At 41.5% G+C, this 27,725-nt stretch overlaps 2 protein-coding genes and 1 long non-coding RNA gene across 7 annotated transcripts in view; 1 reads left to right on the forward strand and 2 right to left on the reverse strand.

The window, feature by feature from the left end:
• Positions 1-6,938, reverse strand: part of LOC119491864 (polynucleotide kinase 3'-phosphatase) — a 17,917-nt gene extending 10,979 nt beyond the window's left edge. For 2 of the 3 annotated variants that reach the window (XM_037776121.1, XM_037776123.1), the window contains exons 1-2: positions 1,160-1,334; positions 746-884 (exon numbers count right to left, since the gene is read on the reverse strand). In XM_037776121.1, coding sequence (XP_037632049.1) covers positions 746-884; positions 1,160-1,185 — 165 coding nt within the window. In that variant the 5' untranslated portion in view covers positions 1,186-1,334. Of the gene's footprint in view, positions 1-745; positions 885-1,159; positions 1,335-6,809 lie in introns of those variants that run through there. The other variant, XM_037776122.1, reaches the window with a different exon arrangement.
• On the forward strand, positions 1,502-26,013 carry LOC119491853 (TRPM8 channel-associated factor homolog). Of its 3 annotated transcripts, none has more exons than XM_037776106.1 (13): positions 1,502-1,697; positions 5,248-5,316; positions 5,666-6,331; positions 6,864-7,080; positions 8,452-8,743; positions 9,628-9,929; positions 10,035-10,209; positions 10,464-10,558; positions 11,635-11,845; positions 11,993-12,229; positions 12,781-13,004; positions 13,135-13,248; positions 25,756-26,013. In XM_037776106.1, the coding sequence occupies exons 3-13, from the start codon at positions 5,685-5,687 to the stop codon at positions 25,996-25,998; spliced, it is 2,757 nt and encodes a 918-aa protein (XP_037632034.1). In that variant the 5' UTR covers positions 1,502-1,697; positions 5,248-5,316; positions 5,666-5,684; the 3' UTR covers positions 25,999-26,013. The 3 variants fall into 3 exon arrangements, with proteins under 3 accessions (XP_037632034.1, XP_037632032.1, XP_037632033.1); XM_037776104.1 differs by lacking the exon at positions 25,756-26,013 and adding an exon at positions 13,918-14,472; XM_037776105.1 differs by lacking the exon at positions 25,756-26,013 and adding an exon at positions 13,918-14,472 and having other exon boundaries at positions 5,252-5,316.
• Positions 4,900-5,758, reverse strand: LOC119491898. The gene is made up of 2 exons (XR_005207670.1): positions 5,620-5,758; positions 4,900-5,280 (listed from the first exon to the last, which is right to left on the reverse strand). It is a non-coding gene; the product is annotated as an uncharacterized LOC119491898 (long non-coding RNA).
• Positions 26,014-27,725: the final 1,712 nt, after the last annotated feature.

The raw sequence follows: 27,725 nt of genomic DNA on the forward strand, positions 1-27,725 counted from the left end.
TGGCTCATCTTTGGCGAGTGCAGGCAGGATTTTACTGCGCATGTGTTATACCCCCGAGATATGACGCGTTGATGACGCGTGACCCAGTGTCCTTTCATAGGCCTTGGTTGCAGTGTATGTGAATGACATCAGCTGACAGGAAGTAAAAATGGACCCAAGCTGTTGCCTAGCAACGCAATTCCATTGCAATTCCATTGTGATGTACTAAAAACACAGTGCACTTTCATAGACTAAGCTACTGGAGTTACCCTGCACTATACTCATTTTTATCAGTCTCTTCTGCACTTTATTCACTTTTTTAATAATAGTCCTGTATCACAGCTGTTACCCTGCACTATATTCAGTTTTAACAGTTTTCTTCATCTCCTTGTTTTTTTATATCTGGTATATTTTTTTTATACTTTCCACTACTAACTTTGTTACTGCCTTTTTACTAACATGTTTTGCACTATGGAAATGTGATGCTGGAAACTTGAATTTCCTTCGGGATCAATAAAGTTACTATAAATCTATCTATCTATCTATCTAACTAACTAAAACGGAGCGTTTCAGACAGAGGGTGAATACAGGTTTATTCCAGCAGACAGTATGAGGAAAATAAAGCTTCTTTTTAAACATTAAAGCATGTAAACATGTTCTAGTAGAAACACAAAATACAAGTAAGAACCTGAAAATGAGCACGATATGGGACCTTTAAATGTCCCCCTGCTCTCTGACATAAACACAGCAGTACTTATATACTCACCCTGGTGTCTGGAGCATCTCTTATCGGTGACCCCGGTGTCCGGCCCCCGGCCCAGAACCACAGCTCGACCGTCCTCCAGAGAGACCCGAGCTCCAGAGCGGCTGACCAGCGAGCACGACATGTGAGCTTTAATGTGAGGCTTCAATCAGAATCAGAAAGGTGTTTATTGCCACGTGTATAGAGGTAAACACCAGGAATCTGCTTTGGTTCTGTTGGTGCAAGTTAAACAGTATAATAACAAAAGAATAGATAAAAACGTTAGAATAAAATAAGAATAAAAAAATTTAATTTCTACCAATATGCAATATACAAAATAAGATATAAACAAAATTAAACATGATATAAATAAAAATATAGCAAATATATAGAATAATTAGTGCGTTAGTGAACAACTCGTTTCATTAAATCATTTACCTGGAAACCGGGAATAAAATCTTCATCACATGAAAGTGGCAGCGTGTATTATAAGTAGGTAAAGTTACTACTTATTTTATGCCACAACTTCTTTTGTATCTGAGTTGATTGAACAAAACCGGAAGGGGGACCAGTTTTGCAGACGAGCGTACATAAAAATACGCTCGATTGGAAACGTGATCCCGTCGAAGGTTCCGCTTTATGACAAGCACACGTGTCATATTAAATCACTGTATTTCCTCATTCACAACATCTCTTACTAAAAGGCAGGAAAACGGTATTCAATATAGGCTCTATAAACCTACACAAATATACGATGAACTGTGCTTATTACTGTTGGGGGGGTAATAATGAAAAATGTTATTTCTTCTACATTTTAAGGAGTTTCGGTTTCGCATGTTGCGCAGAACAACAAACCTGAGTGACTCCCTTTACAGGCTGTTTCCTCCTCCTCCAGTTCATCAGACACCAGTCAAAGAAGGAAAACAAAGAGGAAAACAACACGGAGAAAATAGGACAAGACTCGCTTTATAGCCATGTAAGTTACTTACTTCCTGGTTTGCTTCTTTGCAAATACATTTGTTCATCACCTTTCCCTATTGCCTATTTGCCTATTTTCTCCATAATAAGGTGGTTATGTTTTGTCACTCATTTTAACAGATTGGTTGGAGGAAATATTAGTTTTTTTATCTTTGATTTTATTTTAGAGGCATCATAAAAGATGTTTAAAATATATATTACAGTAGGCTGCACGTTATATTCACATTGTTTTATAACTTTTTATTCATAATTTACATGTTTCAATGTGTTAATTGTCTAAAAAAAAAAAAAAATAGGATAGGGATAGGGTGACAAGATCCCAACAAACCAAACTTGGGACGAAGAGTGTGTTAGTGTGGGACAAAAAGTATGTTAATGTGGGACAAAGAGTGTGTTAATGTGGGACAAAGAGTGTGTTAATGTGGGACAAAGAGTATGTTAGTGTATATGTTAATGTGGGACAAAGAGTGTGTTAATGTGGGACAAAGAGTATGTTAGTGTGTATGTTAATGTGGGACAAAGAGTGTGTTAATGTGGGACAAAGAGTATGTTAGTGTATATGTTAATGTGGGACAAAGAGTGTGTTAATGTGGGACAAAGAGTATGTTAGTGTGGGACAAAGAGTATGTTAGTGTGTATGTTAATGTGGGACAAAGAGTGTGTTAATGTGGGACAAAGAGTATGTTAGTGTATATGTTAATGTGGGACAAAGAGTGTGTTAATGTGGGACAAAGAGTATGTTAGTGTGGGACAAAGAGTATGTTAGTGTATATGTTAATGTCGGACAAAGAGTAAAAATGTGGGACAAAGAGTAAAAATGTGGGACAAAGAGTATGTTAGTGTGGGACAAAGAGTATGTTAGTGTGGGACAAAGAGTATGTTAGTGTGGGACAAAGAGTATGTTAGTGTGGGACAAAGAGTGTGTTAATGTGGGACAAAGAGTGTGTTAATGTGGGACAAAGAGTATGTTAGTGTATATGTTAATGTCGGACAAAGAGTAAAAATGTGGGACAAAGAGTAAAAATGTGGGACAAAGAGTATGTTAGTGTGTATGTTAATGTGGGACAAAGAGTATGTTAGTGTGTATGTTAATGTGGGACAAAGAGTGTGTTAATGTGGGACAAAGAGTATGTTAGTGTATATGTTAATGTCGGACAAAGAGTAAAAATGTGGGACAAAGAGTAAAAATGTGGGACAAAGAGTATGTTAGTGTGGGACAAAGATATGTTAATGTGGGACAAAGAGTATGTCAATGTGGGACAAAGAGTATGTTAGTTTGGGACAAATAGTATGTTAGTGTGGGACAAAAAGTATGTTAGTGTGGGACAAAGAGTATGTTAATGTGGGACAAAGAGTATGTCAATGTGGGACAAATAGTATGTTAGTGTGGGACAAAGATATGTTAATGTGGGACAAAGAGTATGTCAATGTGGGACAAAGAGTATGTTAGTGTATATGTTAATGTGGGACAAAGAGTGTGTTAATGTGGGACAAAGAGTATGTTAGTGTGGGACAAAGAGTATGTTAGTGTATATGTTAATGTCGGACAAAGAGTAAAAATGTGGGACAAAGAGTAAAAATGTGGGACAAAGAGTATGTTAGTGTGGGACAAAGAGTATGTTAGTGTGGGACAAAGAGTATGTTAGTGTGGGACAAAGAGTATGTTAGTGTGGGACAAAGAGTGTGTTAATGTGGGACAAAGAGTGTGTTAATGTGGGACAAAGAGTATGTTAGTGTATATGTTAATGTCGGACAAAGAGTAAAAATGTGGGACAAAGAGTAAAAATGTGGGACAAAGAGTATGTTAGTGTGTATGTTAATGTGGGACAAAGAGTATGTTAGTGTGTATGTTAATGTGGGACAAAGAGTGTGTTAATGTGGGACAAAGAGTATGTTAGTGTATATGTTAATGTCGGACAAAGAGTAAAAATGTGGGACAAAGAGTAAAAATGTGGGACAAAGAGTATGTTAGTGTGGGACAAAGATATGTTAATGTGGGACAAAGAGTATGTCAATGTGGGACAAAGAGTATGTTAGTTTGGGACAAATAGTATGTTAGTGTGGGACAAAAAGTATGTTAGTGTGGGACAAAGAGTATGTTAATGTGGGACAAAGAGTATGTCAATGTGGGACAAATAGTATGTTAGTGTGGGACAAAGATATGTTAATGTGGGACAAAGAGTATGTCAATGTGGGACAAAGAGTATGTTAGTTTGGGACAAATAGTATGTTAATGTGGGACAAAAAGTATGTTAATGTGGGACAAAGAGTATGTCAATGTGGGACAAATAGTATGTTAGTGTGGGACAAAGAGTATGTTAATATAAGACAAAAAGTATGTTAGTGTGGGACAACGAGTATGTTAATGTGGGAAAACAAGAAGGATTACTGTGGGACAAAGAGTAGGTTAGTGTGGGACAAAGAGTGGGTTAGTGTGGGACAATGTGGGACACGTTACGAAGGCTGAGAGGTAGTCTACAATTTTGATATGTCTATCAAACCTAAGTAATAAACATTTCTATTCTGCTCCTCATCTTGTAACATCTCTATGCTTTGCCTGAATACATCTATAGATCGACACATCTCTTTTTGAGCCACACGTTTCTTGTGAGACTCACATGAACTGTGTCGCTTCATGTCATGTTCCCCCTGTGTGAAATTGAAAAATAACTCGCAAATTTCACTAAAAATCTCTGAGAATCGCCTTCCACCGGCTCATAAATACTTATAAGTAGTTTCACAGTCTTAGTTGTAGCTGCTCTTCCTTTTCTTTGTGGTAGTTTCCATCATATTCCACCTAAATCTGCAGAGCTTGTGACTTTGCAGTGACTCGCAATTTGTGTAACATAGCAAAGACGGTGAAGTTTTAACCTGCACTTGACCCACGTGTGCTCAGTTTGACAGGAAACCCAGCCCCGTGATGACAGCCTTCCCTGCTTTCTTCACAGCCACTGGATAAAAGCCAGATTTTTAAAAAAGCGTCTGTCCTGCAGTGGTTTGATTTTTGAAAACTAGAGCCAATGAAAATGTGGGACATTGTCTCAATATGTGGGACGTGGGACAAGAGATAAAAATGCTGTGCAGTCCCTTGTAAAGTGGGACACCTAGATAGGCTTCCACAACACAGACACAGGCACTTAAATACAGGATGCTGGTGTTTCAAAAACAAAAGATTGATACACTTGAACTATCATTGTTTAAATAGTTATTTTCTTTAAGAAACAAAACACGTATCTCAACATCTACATACTGACTTACACAAACAGGATTAGCCGGTATAACAGTCTCATGCAGGGCGTGTCTCCGTCCAAAACCACATGTGTAAGCGGTGAAATATTTACACACTGACAATTTTGACAGACAGGTATTGTCATCCATTGTATCCACTGATGTTCGATCTCCGGATAAGATAATCCTTTGTTGGTCCAGCACCATTTATAGCCTGCCACTGGGTTGTGCCATCGAAGTCCCTCCTCCTGTTGTCATTTCCCCTGAAATACTCAATCCTGCTCTCGCTCTCATTTATATTCCCTCTTCTCTCCTGTCAGATAGTGTCTTTGGCGGATTGCCTGTCGGGAAAACTGATAATACAAGCAGAGACACAACTTGACTTTCAGGTAAAATAAAATCACTTTGTGCTTTTATGTAGTGTTTGGTTGTAATGAAAAACTGTGAACTTTTGGGCCTCAGTGGCACCAGGTGGAGAGCAGCTGATTAACATTTGGTCTCTGAACGAATTGTACATAGACATTTTGTTGTTGTAATTTGATTGGTAGACATATGTGCATATGGTATACTGTATATGATAAGTGTAACACATTAGCCATCAGTGGTACATTGTTTTTATCTCTGTCAGCTCTTTCCCTCAGTACAACCAACTGACACAACATACATCTAGGTGCATCTTACATCTGACTTACATCTTTTTTGCTATTCTGCTCTCCCTCCTCTTCATTCAACCTTCAGATCATCGATCCTTTTCACCATGGCCAACCAGCCAATCCATAACCACCATGAAAAGGCTTACATGTCCCTGATGAGAGGCTTGAAAGAGCTGGACTTCCGTAGCCCCTGTGTTCCCAGTGACCTGGTGCTGATTGGAGACCATGCCTTTCCTTTAGCAATGAACAGCCGAGGCCAGGTCCTGATGGCAGCCTCTCTGTACGGCCGTGGAAGGATCGTGGTCCTGGGTCATGAGGGCTACCTGACCGCCTTTCCTGCTCTGGTAGAGAACGCTCTGACCTGGCTGAGAGGAGATGGATCTGACAACCTGTCTGTGGGGATCCACAATAACGTCAAGGCAGTCGCTGACAACCTCAGCAAATCCAGCTTCCAGGTAACAGTTGTGGGGGGCTTTAGTCACAATCAGAGTGTTGGTGTGTATGTGACAAATGCCTACAGCGTGGGTCCAGACGTGAAGGACCTGGTGGCGTTTCTGAAAGCTGGAGGAGGAGTGCTGATAGCGGGGCAGGCGTGGAGCTGGGCTGGATCGAACCCTAAGGTCAACACGCTGCTTCACTTTGTAGGGAACAAGGTGTCTGGTGTGGCAGGGATCTACTTCTCTGACCATCACGGTGAGAAAGAGTGCGTGCCGGTCTACCCAACGATCCCATCCTCCTGGATGGCTGTAGTGTAAGTGTATACTCTACTTCTCTTTTATTGCAAAGTTTAATCTGAAACACCATCTAGTATATAATATGTAAGGGATAATGTACAGCGAGCCGGTCATTGTTGTGAAATGATGCCGCACCCCGACGCGACGCGGCTGAGATTGACATCAAGTCAATCTTATCCGTTTTTTTCCACAGTAACTGACGACCCAGAGATACCACGTGATACCAACGTTGTTTTACTATCAGCTCACAAGCTTTGTTAGAATTGGGAATCCAATGTCAGATATCTTCCATAGAGATAAACAAAACATTTTTGAAATGATTAATTCACAATCATAATCATTTTTTCTTTTATTCGGCACCTTTTTAAAGGCTCTGTGGATATATTATTTTTTTAAAAGATATTTGTCTACATAAAAATGTTATCAATAACTTTAAGAGGTTAAGAAAAAAAAGATTTTAAAAATGTGGTTGATACTCTTAATCGACAGACTTACCCACATAGTTGGCATCTCTCTCTCTCTCTCTCCTCTTCTCCCTTTCAAATACAGAATCGGAAAGGATTTTGAGGACGACTTGGAGTTCTTACTCCAGGGGGTTTCAGACTTTGACCTCCAGGGTGGGACAGTAGCTTCTGAGGTTCTGGTCCACGGCCCGCTAGCCTTTCCCATCGGGACCACGAGCACTGGACAGGCATTCCTGGCAGGAGCCTACTATGGGCAGGGACGAGTCATTGTGATCTCACATGAAGGACTTCTGGGACGAGAGGTAGAGTTCACAGTAATCTCACTCCTTTTTTAATTTCTGCCTTCATAAGTCAAATTGAGCACATGATGAGAATCAGCTCATGTAGTCTACATTTAAAAGGTATTAGAGCTGCAACGATGATTGCTCGACTAATCGATTAGTCTATTGACAGAAAAATAATAATCGCAAACTATTTTGCTAATCTTTAAATTTAATTTGGGTAACACCTCATTTTACAGGTTCCGCAAATTTCATGGTAATTAGGTGATAATTAGCAAGTAACCTATTTAAAATTACCCCAATATTTACCTGAACATTTATAAAAAATTACTTTATTATAAACATTATTTAATAATTATATTCCATTCTTTCCCAATAGCTTAATTAGCTGTAATTTATTTAATACATTTTCAGGAAAAGAATACAAAGTTAATTGAAATGCTGTATTTCCATGCCTGATGATAAATAGATAATAATTAGCAAATAACTTCTTTGAAATTTCTTTAAAAAACTCCTTGAATCATTACATCAGCTACCAGGTTACATTTGTGTAGACAATAAGTCACACAATAGTGAGATTTTCGCCTGATCAGAAGAGTCTTCTATTAGTTTTGGTTTTCCACCTCCCTTCTAAAGCCTACTTACTAATTATCACCTAATTTCCATGAAATTTGCGAACCTGTAAAATGAAGTGTTACCGTAATTTGTCATGCAAAAATGACAGCTATTTTCAGCCTCTCAAATATATCATATTAGATTATTAAAGCGAATATTCAAATTCAAATTCAAATATATATACAATAATTCAAATATATATAAATGTACATTGTCAACGTCTTTCTAAGTTTACTATCAGTCACGGTGGCAGAGTACCTGACCACCGTGTACTCTCTGTTTAGGGTCAAATAGAATTCTAATTTACTTTGTGATTTGGTGGTTTCGTTCCAATATTTTATATAATTTTCTTTTTGTTTTGAGATGATTTGGTTTGGATTGTTTCAGATAGTTTAAAGTGAATATCTTTGGGTTTTAGACTGACAAAACAAGACATTTAAAAACATCACCATGGACTTTAAGAAACTGGGATGGACATTTTTTTACTATTTTCTGACATTTTATAGACGAAACCAATTAATCGATTAATCTAGAAAATAATCGCCATATTAATCGATAATGAAAATTAGCGGCTGCCTTAAAAGGTAGAAAAGATAGATAGTATATGACCTCATTTAGACAGTAAATCTGATTACTTTGCCTATTTATTTTGTTTAGATATTAACTTCTCGCCACCAACAGTTGGATGTCTTCAGTGTGCTAAATAATGAGATGAAGAAATCTTTTTATGTGATTAACAAACCTCTGCCTTTCTTGTAATATCTTCCTTTACCGCAGACACTGGCTCCGTTTTGGAAGAATGCCATTCACTGGCTGGATGAAGGTCGGCAGGGGGTCGTTGGTGTAGCGCCAAATGTTAAAATCAATGTTCTCAGCAACTGCGGGTTACGGTGTGAGAAGACAGACTTCAGGGAAGACCTGAGTGTGCACGTGTGTAACGCGTACAGCGATAAACATGCGGAGAAAATCCGAGAGTTTGTGGCAGAGGGAGGAGGCCTGCTAATTGGTGGACACGCCTGGTACTGGAAACAGACACACAACGGGCAAAACGAATTAACAGATTTTGCAGGTATGATAATACACCACCAGTGCCCTGTTTATCCCGTGATAATATATGTGCATGTGAAGCGTATTTCAAGTACTACAGGTACATCCCCACACAATGAATTCCACATTGTTAAGTGAGAAACACATTTGCAGTAATAAAAGCAGTATTTAGTACAGGATGATACACAGAAATAAAGGAAGAGGTATAGTATGGGGTTCAAAATATAGCTTATAAAATGGGCTGCTGCACAGACATGTTCAAAACAAACAGACCCTGGCAAACATGTAACTCAGGCTCAGGAACAATCAGGACACGGAGGATTTTCCAGGTTCTACAGAATCACTACATGGATGTACATACAAATAAAGCACAGGGAAACCAAGTAGGGGACTAAAGTTGGATAAATTCAACTGCCTGAGATAAACATGGAAATATGCTTCTAAGAAAACAATGGACTGAATTAGTGCAGGGGTGTCAGGCTAAATGACTATAAACACATTTTTTTATCTGTTGCAAATGTACCTTTAAGGGAGATTTGTCAAGTGTGTCCCATCCATCGTCCCTGACTTCCCATCCTTATGGTGTTTCACGCTATCTATACTACAGCGCCTGACTTCCACTTCTGCTCCTGTCATAATTACTACGGCCGCTAGAGGTCGCTGTCGTGTTCTTTTATTCCTTCTTTCGGTGATCTACCACGTGAATAGATGATACAACCTACTAGTGGGCGTAGTAGCCCCCCTATTGACCCATATCTATGGGGCTTATAGCGACTGATAACGCCTATTTAACAACAACAGTCTAATCGGCTGGTAAAGAAAGAGGAGAGTGGTCTGCAAAAGGCCCAGGAACTAGTGATGTTTTTGGGTTCAGGCTGTTTATGTGAAAATTGTTCTGTCTTTCAGGGAATAAGATCCTGAACCCGATGGGCTTGAGCCTGTTGGGGACAACAGTCAGTGCGGGTTTACACAAGGCCCCTGTGCCCAGCCAGGCCGTCAAAGATACCTACCACTTCCGCCACCTTCTGCACCGCTTCGCCGGTCATGTCACCCAGGGGAAGAAACTTAGCAAGCATGAGGAGGAAGGCCTTAAAAAGCTGGGCCATGACTGTGCCACCTACTTGCACATGGAGGCTTATGACTGCCCCTCCTATACACAGGTTGTGTCCACTCTCACTGACATCGTGATGAAGTCAGGCATGCCTCAGGTGAGACAAAAATAACATGAAAGCTCATTCCAATATAATGCTACAAAGCTGACATCCAGTCAGACGTGTTACAGGAACGTCTTTGATCATTCACTTTCTCTCAAGGTGTGTGACAGCTGTCCTGTGAAGTGTCCCAAAGACCACCTACTCCTCAATGTGGGGCCCGAGGTGTATAAGGTTTGCCCAAATCCTGATGCCCTCCTGCCCTACCTCATCAAGGATAACCCCTTGATGCCAGTCGTCTATAACCACAAGATCCAGATTAATGTTGACACAGCAGGTCAGACCTCACTCTTGTGAACTGCTTCAAGTTAGACCTACAGAATGTGCACACTTGTGATTCATTGTTTTTCACTGACATAATTTGTGTGCACAACTGAATTCAATATGTTGCAGTAATGTTTGTATCATTACATTGCATTAATCTACAGACCTCACTGTTAAGACGGTGAAATGTAAATGTAAAATATTATACATGTAAATGAGTATGAGTATAATCTTTGCTGCTGCTGTGTGTGTGTGTGTGTGTGTCAGGAGGGGATGAGTGGATCAGTACAGGTCTCTATCTCTCTCCTGGAATGAAGACCTACGTTGCCATGCCAGCAGCGACTGTCAACAAGGGATGGAAGGTGCGAAATGGAGTTTATTGTGATTCTGTTAATGTTGTGCCCCCCGGGCGGAGTTTCAGCCCATCCCAGGTATAGATCAGACCGGCGTCGTGTCATTACCAAAGCCGCGCCCCCTCCTTGGGGTAAGAAATGCTCTGTCACATATGGAGAGAAACAGGAAAATGCAGAAAAGCTGGTGTATAGCGGATTAACTGAGGCTTTCACAGCTAAATTGAAGCACATACGATACATGAATATTCACTGTCAGTGTGGTAAATCGCTGAATGATGCTTTGACAGTTACTACTGATATGGTTAAATGCAGAGGTCAAATTTCATGTGTGTACCTGTATGTGTATGACGGATCTAATACGTTGATAAGTTGAAGGGTTAAACAACACAATCAGTACATAGAATGAAAAGGACTACCGGTATATGTTGGGTTCCAGTCATTTTTATCGCTTTGTTTTCATCCCAAGGGGAGCGTGGGCCAAACGTAGACCTTTGTTACAAGACTATCGACAGTGGTGGGATGTAACAACGTACGATGTACTCAAGTACTAGCTCTTAAGTAAAAATTTAAGGTACTTGTACTTTACTTGAGTATTTCCATTTTATGCTACTTTATAGTTCTACTCCACTGCATTCAGAGGGAAATATTATACTTCTCTACCCCACTGCATTTATCTGACAGCTTTAGTTACACTTCACAGATTACAATGTTTACCCTTCCAGTCCAGTGGAAACTAGACAGTGCTGTGTAGTTGTTTGTAGGTCTAGTTTTACTCATGGCAGACCTACCAAGTGCAAGATGAAGTTTCCATGTATCCACCCAAACTCAAATACATTTTAATTTGTGAAACTTTATTAGATAGTGTTCATGGGGTTGAACTCAGTTAATCCCCTGCAGAGGCATCAGGCCCAACCCCCAACATCGAAGCTAACCTTACCCCATGGCTGCAGCAAAATTAAGAGAAGGAAACTGCTTTGTGGCAGATAGTACAAGTCATTCAGTCTTTGAATGTACTGCGGTCATTACCATAAACACCCACTTATTTATAGTACAAACTAAACTTACAATCAATATGTCTTCCTCAGGTCCAGATAGGTTGTCAAACAGACTACCTGAAGGCTGGAGAGTTGAAGAGAGCGCCGTGTGTTCATGAGCGATATCCTGTAACCTCAGAGATGATGCAGGTGTCGTATCTGTGGGGGGGACTCATCTACCTGGTGGCTCCACCCAACACACAACTGGAGGGGGTGGAGGCCACGGTGCAGATGGCTGTACCTGCACCTTACTATAAATCTGGTGAGTCAGTGGTGGGTGAAACTGTGGTATCTATGTCTGCTGATGTGTGGGGGTAAATGGTGTAGTATATAGGGTGTGTAACGATGAATATTGTTTTGGGATCCATGTATGTATTTTGAATACATTCATCCCTTTTCTTCTCTTCAGGTGTGACAACAGCAGCTGATTGGTCGCTGCTGCGCACAGCTCCTTCACCCTGGGCAGAGCTGGAGTTTGACAACATCATCCTCACTGTACCGTCAGTCGCTGTTCGAGACCTGGATCGCCCCGATCTGTTGGCAGCACTTTGGGATGAGCTGATGAGGGGCATCGCTGATCTGGCTGTCAAACCACATAAATTTCCTCGCAAAGAACGCTTTGTAGCAGATGTGCAGATTTCCCATGGTACGTGTGTTTGGCTTGGACACTGTATGCCTGTTTAAATTTTTTTAAACTTGGTACACTTGAACAGTTTGGGGCCCTGAACATTTTCAGATATGGAGCCATCACAAAAACGCCTCGTGGCAGCCATGGCGGACATTTCACTCCCCAACATAACCAAATTATGTATTTTGCATCATATCTCCTTAACCAAACATGATGACACAGAAAAGGTGATGTCTACCGCTATGTTTTGATGGCCAGTGTTTACAATGATACCATTCACAACATCATAAACTGTTCAGGTGAATAGTTTATCGTGAATTCAGTGATGTTGTATTAAGCAAATCACAGTATCTGAGAACCTAGGCTAGACTTTATAACTTCATGTCTGTTGCATGTAAAAGCTTAACCCTTTTATTCACTATCCCCCGACAATACAGTGACTGTGAAGAGTTTAACAATGTTCAATATGACCATAACCATAATATATAATGTTTCTCTACCATAGATATGAAACCCTGAAGATTTGTTGCTATAACACCGTTTGTTTTTCTGATTTTGGCTCCATCCAGGTTGGATGCATGCAGGTTATCCTATCATGGCACAAAAAGCCACAGCAGCTGACCTGGTCAATGCTGACGGTGCTAGGAAAAAAGGCATATGGGGGTTCATCCATGAACTGGGACACAACCAACAGAGAGGCTGCTGGGAGTTCCCACCACACACCACAGAGTGTACCTGCAACCTGTGGTCGGTGTATGTGCATGAAGAGGTGCTGGGGATCGACAGAGCAAAGGTGGAGTAAAGTCTTAAGATGTGACACGTTTTCATATCAATAGACGTCACAAACGTCTTTGTTGAGAAAAGTATTTGGCTTTTCACTTGGATCACATTGTTTAACTATCATTTCATCTTGTTCAATGCAGGCTCATCCAGCTATGGCTTCAGAAAAGCGAAAAGGTCGAGCTCAGGAGTATGTTAAGGGGGGCAGGAAACTCAGCGACTGGAGCATGTGGGTGGCCTTGGAGACATACATGCAGGTGAGAGAGAATCACTAGCTTCCCTAGGTACGTTAACAATAAGGGGGTTTCTGAGCCGTTTCCAAAACAGAAGTGCTCGCCATCCAATCATTGAAAAATGCAATTCTTGCAGAAATCTCCAAATGTCAAAGCTGTTTGAAACCTTTTCTATGGTGTTCCTCAAGGTCTTTGTGTCTTGATGTGATGTTTTGGAGGAATCTTTGATTATTTTTATCAATTCTCGAGCGGTAAAAAATGGGTTAAATTTAGCAACAAATCTGTGTAACAAATGGTATCAACCCAAAAATTGCTGCAACAACTTATGAGACATAAAAGAGCATAGGGATGACCATCATATACCTCCATCATAATGTTCTATACACTTTTACAACTTATTTTATGTTTTTCATGTTTATTACAGATTTATGACAAGAACAATTTGACACACAGTGCTGAGCTGAATCTCAAATTAATCTTCAGGTTCCCAGCTTTCAGATGATGTACACCACTTCTATGTGACATATAGTGTTGACCTGCTATCTCCCCCTAAAGACCCCCTGTACCCCCCAAAAAAGATTAAAAAAAAAAAAAAGAAAAGTCTATTGTGGGTCTCAGATGTTTAAAGCCCAATTTTGACGTTATTAATAGTCCTGTTCACATTTTCCTCGACCTCTGCCTCCTTCCATGCAGCTCCAGGATAAGTTTGGCTGGGATGCCTTTAAGAAGGTGTTTGGTGCCTACCACAAGATGACCAACTTTCCAAATAACAACGACGGAAAGATGAACCTGTATGCTGAGACTTTCTCCCAGACTGTGGGGATGAACCTGGCTGGGTTCTTTAAGGCCTGGGGCTGGCCCATAGAAACAGCCACTGAGGAGAAACTCTCCAACCTGCCTCCCTGGAGTGACCACCCCATGGTCCAGTATGGCTGAACTTCTACTGATTTAAAAAGTGCGGAGTGATGGGTTCAATGAGTACCATATTCCTGACATTGAGTATTTATTGGGCAATTCAATTAACTGACTTTCTTTCCTTTGTTGTTGTGTTTTTACCATATTTATTTAAATATTTTTAAAAAGAGACAGGAGTTACATAGTTGACCATATACTATATATAGTTAGAAAAATCTCTCCTCCCTTACTGCTATCTCCGCTAGCTGTTTTGCAAGGACTCGGTCGCTGCATCCTGGACTTAGTGCCGTCTAAGAGGATTGAGTTTGTAGCATATACATTGAATAAAAAACAGTAGGCTTCCAAATCCAAAAAAAAGAAAAGTCTCAGAGGAAAATAGAGAATTTAATAGTGCGTGGACAGATTTGTTTGCTTTCTGTGGCGAGAAATTGGCAAACAACAAAAAAAGTAATTGAAAGACATTTCTAGAACAAGCACACTGCATTTGCTGAAAAGACAGCAGGAGCTCAGGACTATCCTTCAATGTCCTGCCATTCATTTGCACTTGGGTCCTCACTGCATTCATGACAAGGCTCAAATATGTTTTGCTGCTCCAGACAGATTTTTTTTGGCCAAAAATGTCTCTTTTGATAGTAAAGGTTGCCGACCTCTGATTTAAAGACATACAAACAAGCGAGAGTGTTGAAATGCAGCATTAATGCCTCCGCTGCGGTCTGCTCTCACATGTAGCTGCTTCATATCTGCCTCATTCCTCCTGTCTCTAGTACTTAACACTAGCACTGTTACCTGTGCTGTACACATTAGGAAGTTATCTGATTTCACAGTATTAGTTCAAATACTTTATAGGAAGAAAAATGGATTATCTTTAAGGCTTATAATAACACTATTTCTCTTATGGATGTGTGAATGTGTATTGTGTGAATTAGTAAGCTGCATCTTTCCCCGGTACATCATTTGCTCTAATGCTCCATCTTAATATTATTCAGTAACGATAGTCATGCTTTATAAGATGTCACATGTCTTTAACTTCACTACAATATTTGCCTTTATTGTCAATGGAAAAGACTCTAATAAACATTTAATTCTCCTCTCTGCGAACTTATTTGTATTCATTTGTTTGTTCTTGAATGAGGAGGTAAGTAAGGGATGCATTGGTGTAAAATACATGGTCAAATACACCATATGGCATAGACTAGTACATAGACTACTGTAGTACTACCACTGTGCTCCAAGACAGGAAGAGCAAGTTGTTATCAGCCGCCTCAGCGACGCTGGTGATGTTTTCACCGTGTGAACCTGTGTGTGTGTGTGAGAGTCATCATGGGAAAATGTATTCCTGGAGACACTGACTGGAACTACCACACAGATGGTTTTGAGTACTTTGCCAGGTGTTTATATGTCTTTATTACACAGCTGTGTTGAATACTTGATTCTGATTGGTCAGTCACGGCGTTCTGCTGTCTGTAATTTCTCTATAACAGACCGTTGCTATGGGCGCAGCCCCTATGTCGGACTCTGGCGGACCGTTTCTGTGTGAAAATATTGGTTTCTTCAGTAAATAGCCGTGTAATTAGCGGGATAATGTACAGCTAGCGGGTCATTGCTGTGAAGGAATCCCCTTCAGGGCGATGCCGCACCCTAATGCGGAGTGGAGGGGTTGACCCCGATACGAAGCCTGGGGTCCACCCTCGGGCATTCTTTCACAACAATGAACAGTAGCACTGTACATTATCCCCTTACGTGGACACTGATGCAAGATGCAATCATGAAACTTTACAGATGTGTAGTTGAGGTCAAATGAAGGTCGACTTCAAAGATGGACGTGGTCCGCGCAAGGGTTGTGGAAGAAGGAGTGTCGTTGCTTGGTGTCGTGGTTGGTGTGATATTCCATCGCAAGATTGGTCTCTAGTTCTTCTTGTTTTGAGTGTTTTATGCGCTTTGTTTCCCTGTTTTTTTCCTTTGTATTTGTTTATAGTGCATTGCAAATAGTGCAATATAAGTGATCAATGTGAAGACAAACATAAAACATACGACACTGCAAAAGACAAGCCGGAGAAGTAGACTCAAACTAACCAAAACAAGAGACTCTAACATTGAGCTTTAGAATTTGGGTTCATTCTTTAAAGTCTTTTTAATTATTATCCACAAGATGAATTTACATATAATAAGGCAATCATTACAATTACAAAGTTATCCTCAAAAATTAGCAGATATCACATTAGACATGAAACATTTACACAGACAATAAAAAAGTCAATAAATCAAAAGTAAGCAGAATAAATCATTAAATCATAACATAACATGAAGATGGGCGGGGTCTTAAAGAATTTGCCTTATGAATAAAGAATTTGGCTAAAATTAGTAAAACATTCATCATTAGGTCCAGCTTTTTGTCTTCAAATAAAACACCAAAAATAATACTATTATGCTCAATAGCAGGCATTGCTGTGGATTTGCTCTTGAGGGAGTTAGAAAACTCTCTCCTCCCATACTGCTATCTCCGCTAGCTGTTTTGCAAGGGCACTGTCACGGCTCTGGCCTTGACTCCAGTAGTTTTCCGGTGTTCTGCTTCCCCTGGGTCTCCCCCTCCCCTGCCTGTGGGTGTGGCAGGGGCGCGGCTTCCTCATCAGGCACCTGGTCTCACTCTCCACTCTGCACTCTGCACCTGTCAACAATCACCTAATCAACCCACAGTACAAGAACACCAGCTTTCCTGCCAGTCCTCGCCAGATTTTTCTGCCTACCAGTTGTGCCAGCCTCCCATCGAGCCATCCTCACGCCGCCTCAGCTCATTCCTCCAGCCACTCCACCCTGCTCAGCAGCCTGCCTGTCCCCTGCCTTCTCCAGCACCCTCACCACCTTTATTATAATAAATCCACCTGCTTTTCAACCACCATCCAGCTGTGTCTGTGTCTGCATCTGGGTCCTAACCAACAGCCCTCACAGGCACAGTCACTACATCCTGGACTTAGCGTCGTCTGAGAGGCTTGAGATTGGTTTAAAGAAATGCAAACAAGCCAAGTGTTGAAATGCAGCATTCATACCTCCGCTGCGTTCAACTCTCACATGTAACTGCTTCATATCTGCCTCAATCCACCATCTCAGTCCTTATCACTTAGCACTAGCTCTGTAACAGTCTTGACCAGTCTCAAGACCACGTTTTGAAGGTATCGGTCTCGGAATTGACTGTATTTTTACTCGGTCTTGGACAAAGAGGGTTTTATTTCAAGACTGGTCAAGACCACAACTGTGGGGATATCACTAAATTGTCTGCGCAATGTTATCATCATTACTGTGGTTTGTTACTGTTAACGGCCGTCAAGCCTCCCTGCCACCCTTCACACACTCTAAGAAAATGAACACAGGAGACAGGAGAAGAAGCTGTGGCTGTCTGGGAGGAGATGTCGGCTAAATCTTCGGTAATAAAATGTGGCTACCTAAAATAACAGCAGTACTGGCACTGGTCTGGTTTTGGTTTTGACTTGGTCTCAGTTTAGGTGGTCTTGACTACAACACTGTCATATGGAACTAAATACATGTTGTAAAACAGCTCAATTACCTTTTTAAATCAGTAGAGTACACAGTAATATGGTGGTTGGTGTCAAACAGTGTAAGAAGAGTTGTAGTACATAGACTACTGTAGTACTACTACTATGCTTCAAGATAGGAACAGCAGGTTTTTGTGTGTTTGGACAGGAAGAGCAGGTTTTTTTTGTCATCATGGCAAAATATGTTCCTGGAGACACTGACTGTAGCAGGAACTACCGCACAGGTGGTTTTGAGTACTTTTGCCAGTTGTTTATATGTCTGTGGACAGATTGTGTCACTGCGATAGCATCACAATCGTGCAAAATGCAGTCACGAAACTTTTACAGGTGTGTAATTGAGATCAAAATGAAGGTTGAGTTCAAAGATGGGCATGGCCCGAGCAAGAGCGCCGGAAGAAGGGGTATAGGAGGTTCTTCTTCTTTTGAGTGTTTTTTGCACTAAAAATAATACTATTATGATCAATCGTAGGCATTGTTGTGGATTTGCTTAGTTAATTAGTTTAGTTTGTATAGTTGATATGTGACCTTTATAGGTTGGACTTCATAAACTAAATCATGGGGTTACTTGATGCTTTGAGTGCTGGGTTGATATCTGACTTGATGCCATGGATTTGGGGATTCTTTTGTGGCGATATCACATTAGAAATGTGTAATGATGTAAGTTTTGTGGGAAATACATAACTGCGACACACCCAACATGTTATCGTTAAAGTGTCAGTAACTACTAATACTGACTGACTGGATGAACAAGATTCATCCTTTGAAGATGCTGTTCTTTGAAGAGTGACCTTTTTGTTAATCCCCTTGTAACTGCAGGCGTTGGGTTGTTCTCGCTGAAGTCCCTCCTCTTATGCCTTTACACTTTCACTTAAATAGTCCCTCCTGCTCTTCTTCTTATTTATATCGACTCTTCTCTTCTGTGTTCTTGGAGGAAAGCCAACTTAACTTCAGGTAAAAACTTCCCTTTTTGCTTTATGTTGTTTTTATTTGTGATGAAAATCAGCAGACTTTTGGTAATTCATACTTTGCTACTGAATTCACTTTTTGTTTCTGAAGTTGAATTTGAGATTTTGTTGTTAGATGATGTGAAAAATGTATTTTTAATCTCTTTCAGCTCTCTTTCTTTTCCCACAGCACAGACACAACATCCATCCTTGTAATTGTTAAACCTGTGCTAACGCAATTTACATTTGAGCACAGCTTTCTTTTCCCATCCACAGTTCTCTTTATCCCATCTTCAGAGCATCGATCCATCTCATCATGTCGAACCAGCCCATCCAAAACCACTATGAAGAGGCCTACGTGTCCCTGATGGAAGGCTTGAAAGACCTGGACATCTGTGGCCCCCATATTCCCAGTGACCTGGTGCTGAATGGCGACAACGCCTTTCCTTTAGTAATGAACAGCCGAGGCCAGGTCCTGATGGCAGCCTCTCTGTACGGCCGTGGAAGGATCGTGGTCCTGGGTCATGAGGGCTACCTGACCGCCTTTCCTGCTCTGGTAGAGAACGCTCTGACCTGGCTGAGAGGAGATGGATCTGACAACCTGTCTGTGGGGATCCACAATGACGTCATGGCAGTCGCTGATAACCTCAGCCAATCCAGCTTCCAGGTCACAGTTGTGGGGTCCTTTAGTGAGAATCAGGGAGTTGGTGTGTATGTGGCAGATGCCTACAGCGTGGGTCCAGACGTTAAGGACCTGGTGGCGTTTCTGAAAGCTGGAGGAGGAGTGCTGATAGCGGGGCAGGCGTGCACCTGGGCTGCAGAGCACCCTGAGTTGTGCACGCTGCTTCAGTTTGAAGGGAACAAGGTCTCTGGTGTGGCAGGGATCTACTTCTCTGAGCATCAGGGTGAGGTAGAGTGCCTGCCTGTCCAACCTCAGATCCCAGCCTCCTGGATGGCTGTAGAGTAAGTGTATATTTTTTATATATATATTTTTTACGAGTTAATAAAAATGTTCTCCTAGGGGAGCTTCGTATAAAAGTGATGAATTACAACCAATATATCCATTATTACAGCCACATACAGCTAGCAGGAAGCTGGCAGAACCAGATATGTTGTTCTCTTTATACATCCATGTCTGATGCACGTTCATAATGATGGATTTGGCTATTAGTTCATTTTACAACTTTTAGGACATAATGATTTAATTGAGGGCTATTTAAAGGGACTGTTTGTAACTTCTTACACGTGTAAGTCAATCCGGGTCGGTGTCCCATGCGCGCTCGCATGTGGCTACGCTGTTCAGACAAGACTCCAACACAAACTACACGAAAGCACCAAAACCACAAAGTTATATCTAGTGAAGCCCGTCTGTTAAACAGTGTTGGCCGCGGTCGGAGGACGCGGGGGAGACCGTAGCTTTGGTCTCCATTGCCGGAGTCTCTGCTGTACTCTGCTCCTCTGCTCCTCTGCCTGCCTGCCTTCACTCAGCTCGCTCCACCTCACGTGCATGCGCGCACACTACACACTGCAGAAGAGTTAGTTTAGCTCTGAGAATATCTAGTGAATATACAGTGGACGTTTGTGCAGAAATAACTGCTGCAGCTCCTCCAGACCAACAGAGGTTTCTCTTGTCTTGTGAAGTGACGGGGCTCCGCAGCGAGAAACGTTATCGTCTCCGACCAAAGCTCTGGTGTCTCCCCTGTTCCCTCCGGCTGCGGTTTGGAGGCTGAGGCAGGAGAAGCCAACACTAGGATCAGCATTGATTCATTCACTTTTTGAAAACAGTCTCTCATATTTGGCATCTCTCTCTCCTCTTCCCCCTTTCAAATTCAGAACCGGTAAGGATTTTGAGGACGACTTGGAGTTCTTACTCCAGGGGGTGTCCGAGTTTGACCTCAGTAGGGCAACAACTTCTGAGATTCTGGTCCACGGCCCACTAGCCTTCCCCATTGGTACCACCGAGGATGGACGAGCGTTCTTGGCAGGAGCCTACTATGGGCAGGGACGGGTTATTGTGATCTCACATGAAGGACTTCTGCAACGAGAGGTGGGGTCTGAATTTGTAATAGTGTTTTCTTTTTTTGTAAATAGTATTTTATTGATTTTTTAAAATAAGTTTTGTCACATTTTGGTCAACAAATCAAATGACTCCTATATGCAAAATAATAATATTTAAAATAAAATAAATAGTATAATAATAATAAATGAAATACGAAAGAAACACAAATCAAATGCATATTCCTACATTAATCTGCACCATGATGTAATCTAATTTACAAGCAACCAATTAATTCTCAGACACATAAAAAGTGTGTATGCGAGTATTGTGTGATGGTGTGTACTTTACTTCAAGATCTGTCCACTTTAATAATGTATTCCAAGTAGTCTCCCCATATGTCTCAGTCCTGTCCTTCAAGCTGAAAGAAATTTGTTCGTATGACGCCACTTTTGCCAAATCTGTGAACTACTCCTGAAAAGAGGTCTCACTTAAATAGTGCTTTCTTTTATATGTGCTTAATCTGCCAATTGTGTTTTCTGTGAACAACATTAACAAACTACTTTCTTTTTTTGATAAACCTTCACAGACACTGGCTCCATTTTGGAACAACGCCATTCGTTGGTTGGATGACGGCCGGAATGGGGTTGTTGGCGTCATTCCTGGTCTCCACAAAGCCCTTGACCTCTTCAGCAAGTCAGAGATTAATTGCGAGAAGACGAACTTCAGGGAAGACCTGAGTGTATTTGTGTGTAACGCGTACAGCGATAAACAGGTGGAGGAAATCCAAAACTTTGTGGCAGAGGGAGGAGGCCTGCTGATTGGTGGACATTGCTGGTACTGGGCACAGACACACCGTAATCTAAACCCAATGAAAGATTTCGCAGGTATGATAATGTGCTGCTGCCAATTTCACACATGATAATATAACATATTTATTTATTTCATATGTAGGGGACCATGTATAATATTAAACAAATGTTACCATTGGACGTATTGTACAGCACTTGTCAAACGACAATATTATTTTCTATGTACACCCTCCACACCGACGGCGGCTAGGCGTGCGTTGGCACTCATTGACAGATGGATGAGAGACTAGTTGTTGAGGTTGAGAAATATCCCGAGCTATGGTTTTTTCCTACCATGGCAAAGGCAAGATGGCATTCAAGGCCACTAGACAGGAAAGTCTGATGATATCATTCTGCATAATAATTAGCCATGTGCTTCTGTTTGTTGCACGGAGAGTAGTATTGTCACGATAGTAGAATTTATAACTTCGATACAATACCTTGATAAATATCAATATTTAAAACCATTTTCGATACCACAGGGAAACATTGACACATGATTGAGGGCATAAAATTTTAGATGTTTGTTAAAAGATAAATAGTGGTGTGTGTGTCCATTTGGAGCACTGCGTTGAGACGCCTTCCGTCACCGGATCTGGTGGAAATGCGCTGTAAAAGTACATGTCCACAGCCTCCATCCTTTTCACGCTTCCCATTCATTGTCTATGAAAGCAGCTGTCCAATGCATTCTGGTAGTGTGGCAGCGCGATTCAAGAGACGGGGTGTCACGTTGGCCGCTCCTCATTTGCATAAAGTTGAGGTCTAGGCTACTTTATGCAAATCAGGGGTATGCGGCACAACTCAACAGATTTAGCAACTGCATGGCTTATTTCTCACTTAAAATGTTTTCAGAAACATTTCGGTGAACTATTGTCGTGATATAAGAGAATAAAGTTTCCAAACGAGCCGCCATGTTTGTTCCGGTTTAAAAACAGGAAGCAGCAGCCAACGAGGGAAAGCGTTCGTCCAGTCAGGTGCCTAGTGCCTAGTGGCAGCCCATCAAGCGCCCAATGCTGGGAAGCGAGGCGATCCCTCGTGATAGAAAACGCCCCTGTCGCCATGTGTCATAATGCAGTGTAAAAATACTCATGATACGCTGCAGCGCGACGCTTCCTATTGGTGCTAGGGGAAGCACTGCGGTGCCTCTGTGTTTTCATGCATTACCATTAAAAGAATATGCACAGACAAGATTGACTAGACACTCTGGTGAAGGCAAATCTAAAAAAAGAAGGTTGACTATTGTTTTATGACATAACAGACCTGCACAAACATAACTGTCAACCCCTATTCATAATGCTTTAAACCATGCAACACATAGATCAAGTCAAGTTTCTTGTCTTTCAGGAAACAAGATCATCAACAAAATGGGCTTGAGCCTGCTGGGGAAGACACTTGGGTCAGGTTCCTACAAGGCCGTCAAAAACACCTACCACTTCCGCCACCTTCTACACCGCTTCGGTGGTCATGTCACCCAGGGGGAGGAGCTTACAGAGCAAGAGGAGGAATGCCTTAAAAAACTGGGTGGGGACTGTACCAGGTACTTGAGCATGAAGGCTCATGACCATCCCTCCTACACACAAGTGGTGTCCTCACTCACCGACATCATCAAGGAGTCGGGCATGCCACAGGTGGGCAGTGAATGACTTTGTGATTGGTGTTAGTTTGTGAGAAAAGAGAAAGGCTTTTCAGTTTGGATATTAGCTGCACGCACTGTGAGCAATCTCTTTTATAATATTCATCATTCATTTTCAAGGTGAGTGACAGCTCCCCTGTGAAGACTCCCAAAGACCACCTACTCCTCAGTGTGGGGACAGATGTATATAAGGTTTGCCCAGATCCTGATGCCCTCCTGCCTTACTTCATCAAGGACATCCCCGTGATGCCAGTGGTCTATAACCACAAGGTCAAGATTAATGCTGACACAGCAGGTCAGACCTCACTCTTGTCGACAAATGCATGATGCAATTATAATTATAAGTAATATACTGTATTTGCATAACTGTGATTTTTCCGTTGGCATAATTTGTGTGCACAACTGAATATATATTGCAGTAATTTTTGTGCTTTTGCATTGCAATAATATGCTGATATTGTGTGTGTATGTGTGTCAGGAGCAGCGGAGTGGATGAGTACAGGTCTCTACCTCTCACCTGGTATGAAGACTGACATTGTCGTGCCAGCAGAGATTGTCAGCAAAGGATGGAAGGTGCAGTTCATAAAATCAAGTCAGAGTTATTAAGGTCAAGTGAGATACTGAAGATAGAAGGCTGAAATGGGTTACGTTTCAATCGCTCACCGATTGTTATCGTCCGAAGTCCAAAAGTCAAAATTTATTGAAAAAAGAGAGAAAATCCATCTGACAGAATATTCTGCTTCCGTTTATGATGAATATATTGATTTTTGACCCATTCCCGTCAAAATTTGAGTCGGATTCAGAGTTTTGTATCGATATAGCCATATCTAGGACACGTATCGGTTAGATTTTACACCCCTATTGTCTATCTATCTAGCCAGCCAGCCAGCTGTACATCGTTTGACTCATACATGTAACTATAGAACAAAGTATACTGTACTTTTCATGCAGTCATTCATAAAGCAGCAACACATATTCCATGTCTTTCTCAGATCCAGATAGGCTGTCAAACAGACTACCTGAGGTTTCAAGTGTTGAAGAGAGCACCGCGTGTTCATATGCGATTCCCTGTAACCTCAGAGAAGATACAGGTGTCGAACCTGTGGGGGGGACTCATCTACCTGGTGGCTCCACCCAAAACACATGTGGAGGGGGTGGAGGTCACGGTGGAGATGGCTGTATCTGCACCTTACTATAAATCTGGTGAGTCAGTGGCGGGCGACGCTGGTATATGTGTTTAAGAGTTCTGATACAATGGTGAAGATTTAAAAGCAGAGGCAAGGCAGGTAATGTGAAAGGCAGTTAATTTGGTAGAACGAGTAATAGTCATTGAAAAGACAATACTTTTTTATACTCTACCAATTATGGTGAATGTTGTCAAAGATCAAAACAACACAAATTCAGTTTCCACTGTATACTTCTTTCTTCTCTTCAGGTGAAACAACACTTGCTGATTGGTTGACGCTGCGCACAGCTCCTTCACCCTGGGCAGAGTTTGAGTTTGAAAACGTCATCCTTACTGTACCATCAAACACTGTTCGAGACCTGGATCACCCCGATGAGTTGGCGGTATTCTGGGATAACATAATGAGGGGTGTCGCCGATCTTGCTGCGAAACCACAGAAGTTTTCACGCAAAGAACGTTTTGTAACTGATGTGCAGATTTCTGTCGGTAAGTGAGCTCGGCTGTGGTGCAGTATGTGAATGTTTGCTCAGCAGGAACTTTTGAAATTTAAAAAAAAAATAATGTTGTGGTATTGGCTAAAGATTTTCTCAGTGAAAATTACTTATTGATTGAGAACTTTTACAACAGCACAAGCCAAAAAGTGAGATATGCATTTTTTTTACTTTGCTTTCTTTGGATGCACTTGTATGGCGTTGAGCTCATCACAGTGACCCACCATACATGTCAACTTCTCTTAAAAGGACTGTTTACTCTATCCAGGTTTCATGCATTCTGGTTATCCTATCATGACACACAAGCCAACAGCATCTCAGCTACTCAGCACTGACTCTGCTTGTAAAGACCAGTGGGGGCCTGTCCATGAACTGGGACACAACCAACAGAGAGGCTGCTGGGAGTTCCCACCACACACCACAGAGTGTACCTGCAACCTGTGGTCAGTGTATGTGCACGAAGAGGTGCTGGGGATCGACAGAGCAAAGGTGGAGTAAATCGGTTATATTTTTTTGACAGAACAACTGAGACCAATGACTAGAAAAGCCTGATCTTAACATGTATTGTGACATGTTTTCATATCAATAGAAGTCACAAAACACAACTTGTTTGTTGAGAAAAGTATTTGGCTTTTCCCTTAGATTACATTGTTTAACAATGTTATCATTTAATCTTGTTCTATGCAGGCTCATCCAGCTTTGGCTTTAGCAAAACGAAACAGTCGAGCAGAGAAGTATGTTACGGAGGGCAGGAACCTCCGCACTTGGACCCTTTGGACGGCCCTGGAGACATACTTGCAGGTGAGAGAGAGTTACTGTATATCACATCCTGTAGAGAAACTATATCCTGTAGAGAAACTCTCTATATAGTCAGAGTTGGCTAAACTCTTTGCCCGTTTACAATCGCATTTAGATCTTATTAATATTCCTGTTCACGTTTTCTCGACCTCTGTCTCCGTCCATGTAGCTCCAGGAGAAGTTTGGCTGGGATGCCTTTAAGAAGGTGTTTGCTGCCTACCACGAGATGAGCACATTTCCAAGGGACAAGACCGCAAAGATGAACCTGTATGCTGAGACTTTCTCCCAGACTGTGGGGATGAACCTGGCTGGGTTCTTAAAGGCCTGGGGCTGGCCCATAGAAACAGCCACTGAGGAGAAACTCTCCAACCTGCCTCCCTGGAGTGACCACCCCATGATCCAGTATGACTGAGTTTCTACTGAAGTTTAGAGGCATGAAATGCAGAGAGTCTTGTAGGGCTGTCCTTAATACTATTTTTGGGCTTCGAAGCTTCAGTGAGAAATATTTGACTATATTTGAAGCGTCGAAGGGGAGGGTGGTGGTGGTGTTGGTGGTGATGGTGCACTATAGGCTATACGTTACAGAAATTGCGTCACCAAAACTTTAATGGACGCATATGTGCGCTTACACACACACACACACACAGAGAAAGGGAGAGAACCTCGTTCTCTTTATGAGTGTCAGTTTCCTCTCATCCTTCTCTCTGTCAGTAAGAACAACAGATCTCAGCCAGAGACCAAGAATCAAACTTCATTGATTTTCCATTTTATGTAATTGGGGCGGCTGTGGCTCAGAGATGGAGCGGGTCGTCCACCAATCGAAAAGTCGGCGGTTCGATCCCCCAGCTCCTCCAGTCCACATGTCGAAGTGTCCTTGGGCAAGATACTTAAAACCTAATTGCTCCTGAAGGCTGTGCCAATGGTGTGTGAATGCGTGTTGGGCAGGTTCGCACCTTGCACGGCAGCCTGTGTATGAATATGTGTGAATGGGTGAATGCTGACATGTAGTGTAAAGCGCTTTGAGTGGTTGGAAGACTAGAAAGGCGCTATATAGATGCAAGTCCATTTGAAACGAAAACGGCTACAAAATATTCAATAATCACATCAAATAAACTATAGAGATGGCTCATATGTAGACCTATAAACAAATGATTAAATAAATATACTGTAGCCTGTAACAACATATAAAATATATGACCTGGCTTTGTTGAGACCGTCTGTCGATCTCCTCCGTTGCGTTTCAGTACCCGGTACAGCACCGAACACACACACACACACACTTGCACCTTCGACACACACAACAAGCAGCGCTATCCGCCTGAGAATAACTCATAATAATTAATGTTGATGCATAATGAATAATGTGGAATTACTATTCCTTAGTTGGTGTGCTGTTTGGGATTTTTGGGGTGATGCATATAAAAATAAAAAAATTTGGACTAGGATTACCATGGCAACGGTGGAAGCTTCGAAGCATTTGGGTCAGCCTTAGAGTTTTGTTTCAAGGTCATAATAACACAGATTCTCTTCGGGATGTGTTGGTGTTTCTTGTGTGAATTAGTAAGCTGCATCTTTCCCTGGAACATCATTTACTTTATTGCAGCATCTTAAAGGCAGGGTTGGTAAAGATTTTAGAAACATTTTTTGTTTATTAGTTGAAATTCTCATTGCATCCTGAAAGCAATCAATAAATCAAATGTTCTGATTAAAAAAAAATCTGGTATCTGTGGCTGTCACAGGACTGTAATAAACCTGTACAATCATTTAATTTGGTCTGGATGTAATGATAGGACGGGCTGCCTGTCTACCTGCCTGTCAATGGAAAATAAACTAATAAACATTTACTTCATTTGACTGTTCTCTCTGCCAGTCTTTTATGCTTTGCATTTGTTGTAAATAGCTCCCCTACTGGTTTATTGAAGTACTGCTGGGGGAATTCTCTCAGTTCATCCAGAGAGGGCTGCTCCACCCAAATGAAATGAGAGAAATAATCTGGTAGAGAGTTTGTCTAGTGGTGGTTTTGCCATTCTGACTATATGGTTTAATAGATTTACCAACATTTCTCTCTGAAATGGTTAAGTTATTAGCTGGAGGTAGAATTAATAGCCACAATGGTCAAAAACTATTGCAACAGCTGGA

The sequence above is a fragment of the Sebastes umbrosus genome, chromosome 7, assembly GCF_015220745.1.
Source record: "Sebastes umbrosus isolate fSebUmb1 chromosome 7, fSebUmb1.pri, whole genome shotgun sequence".
Lineage (NCBI taxonomy): Eukaryota > Metazoa > Chordata > Actinopteri > Perciformes > Sebastidae > Sebastes > Sebastes umbrosus.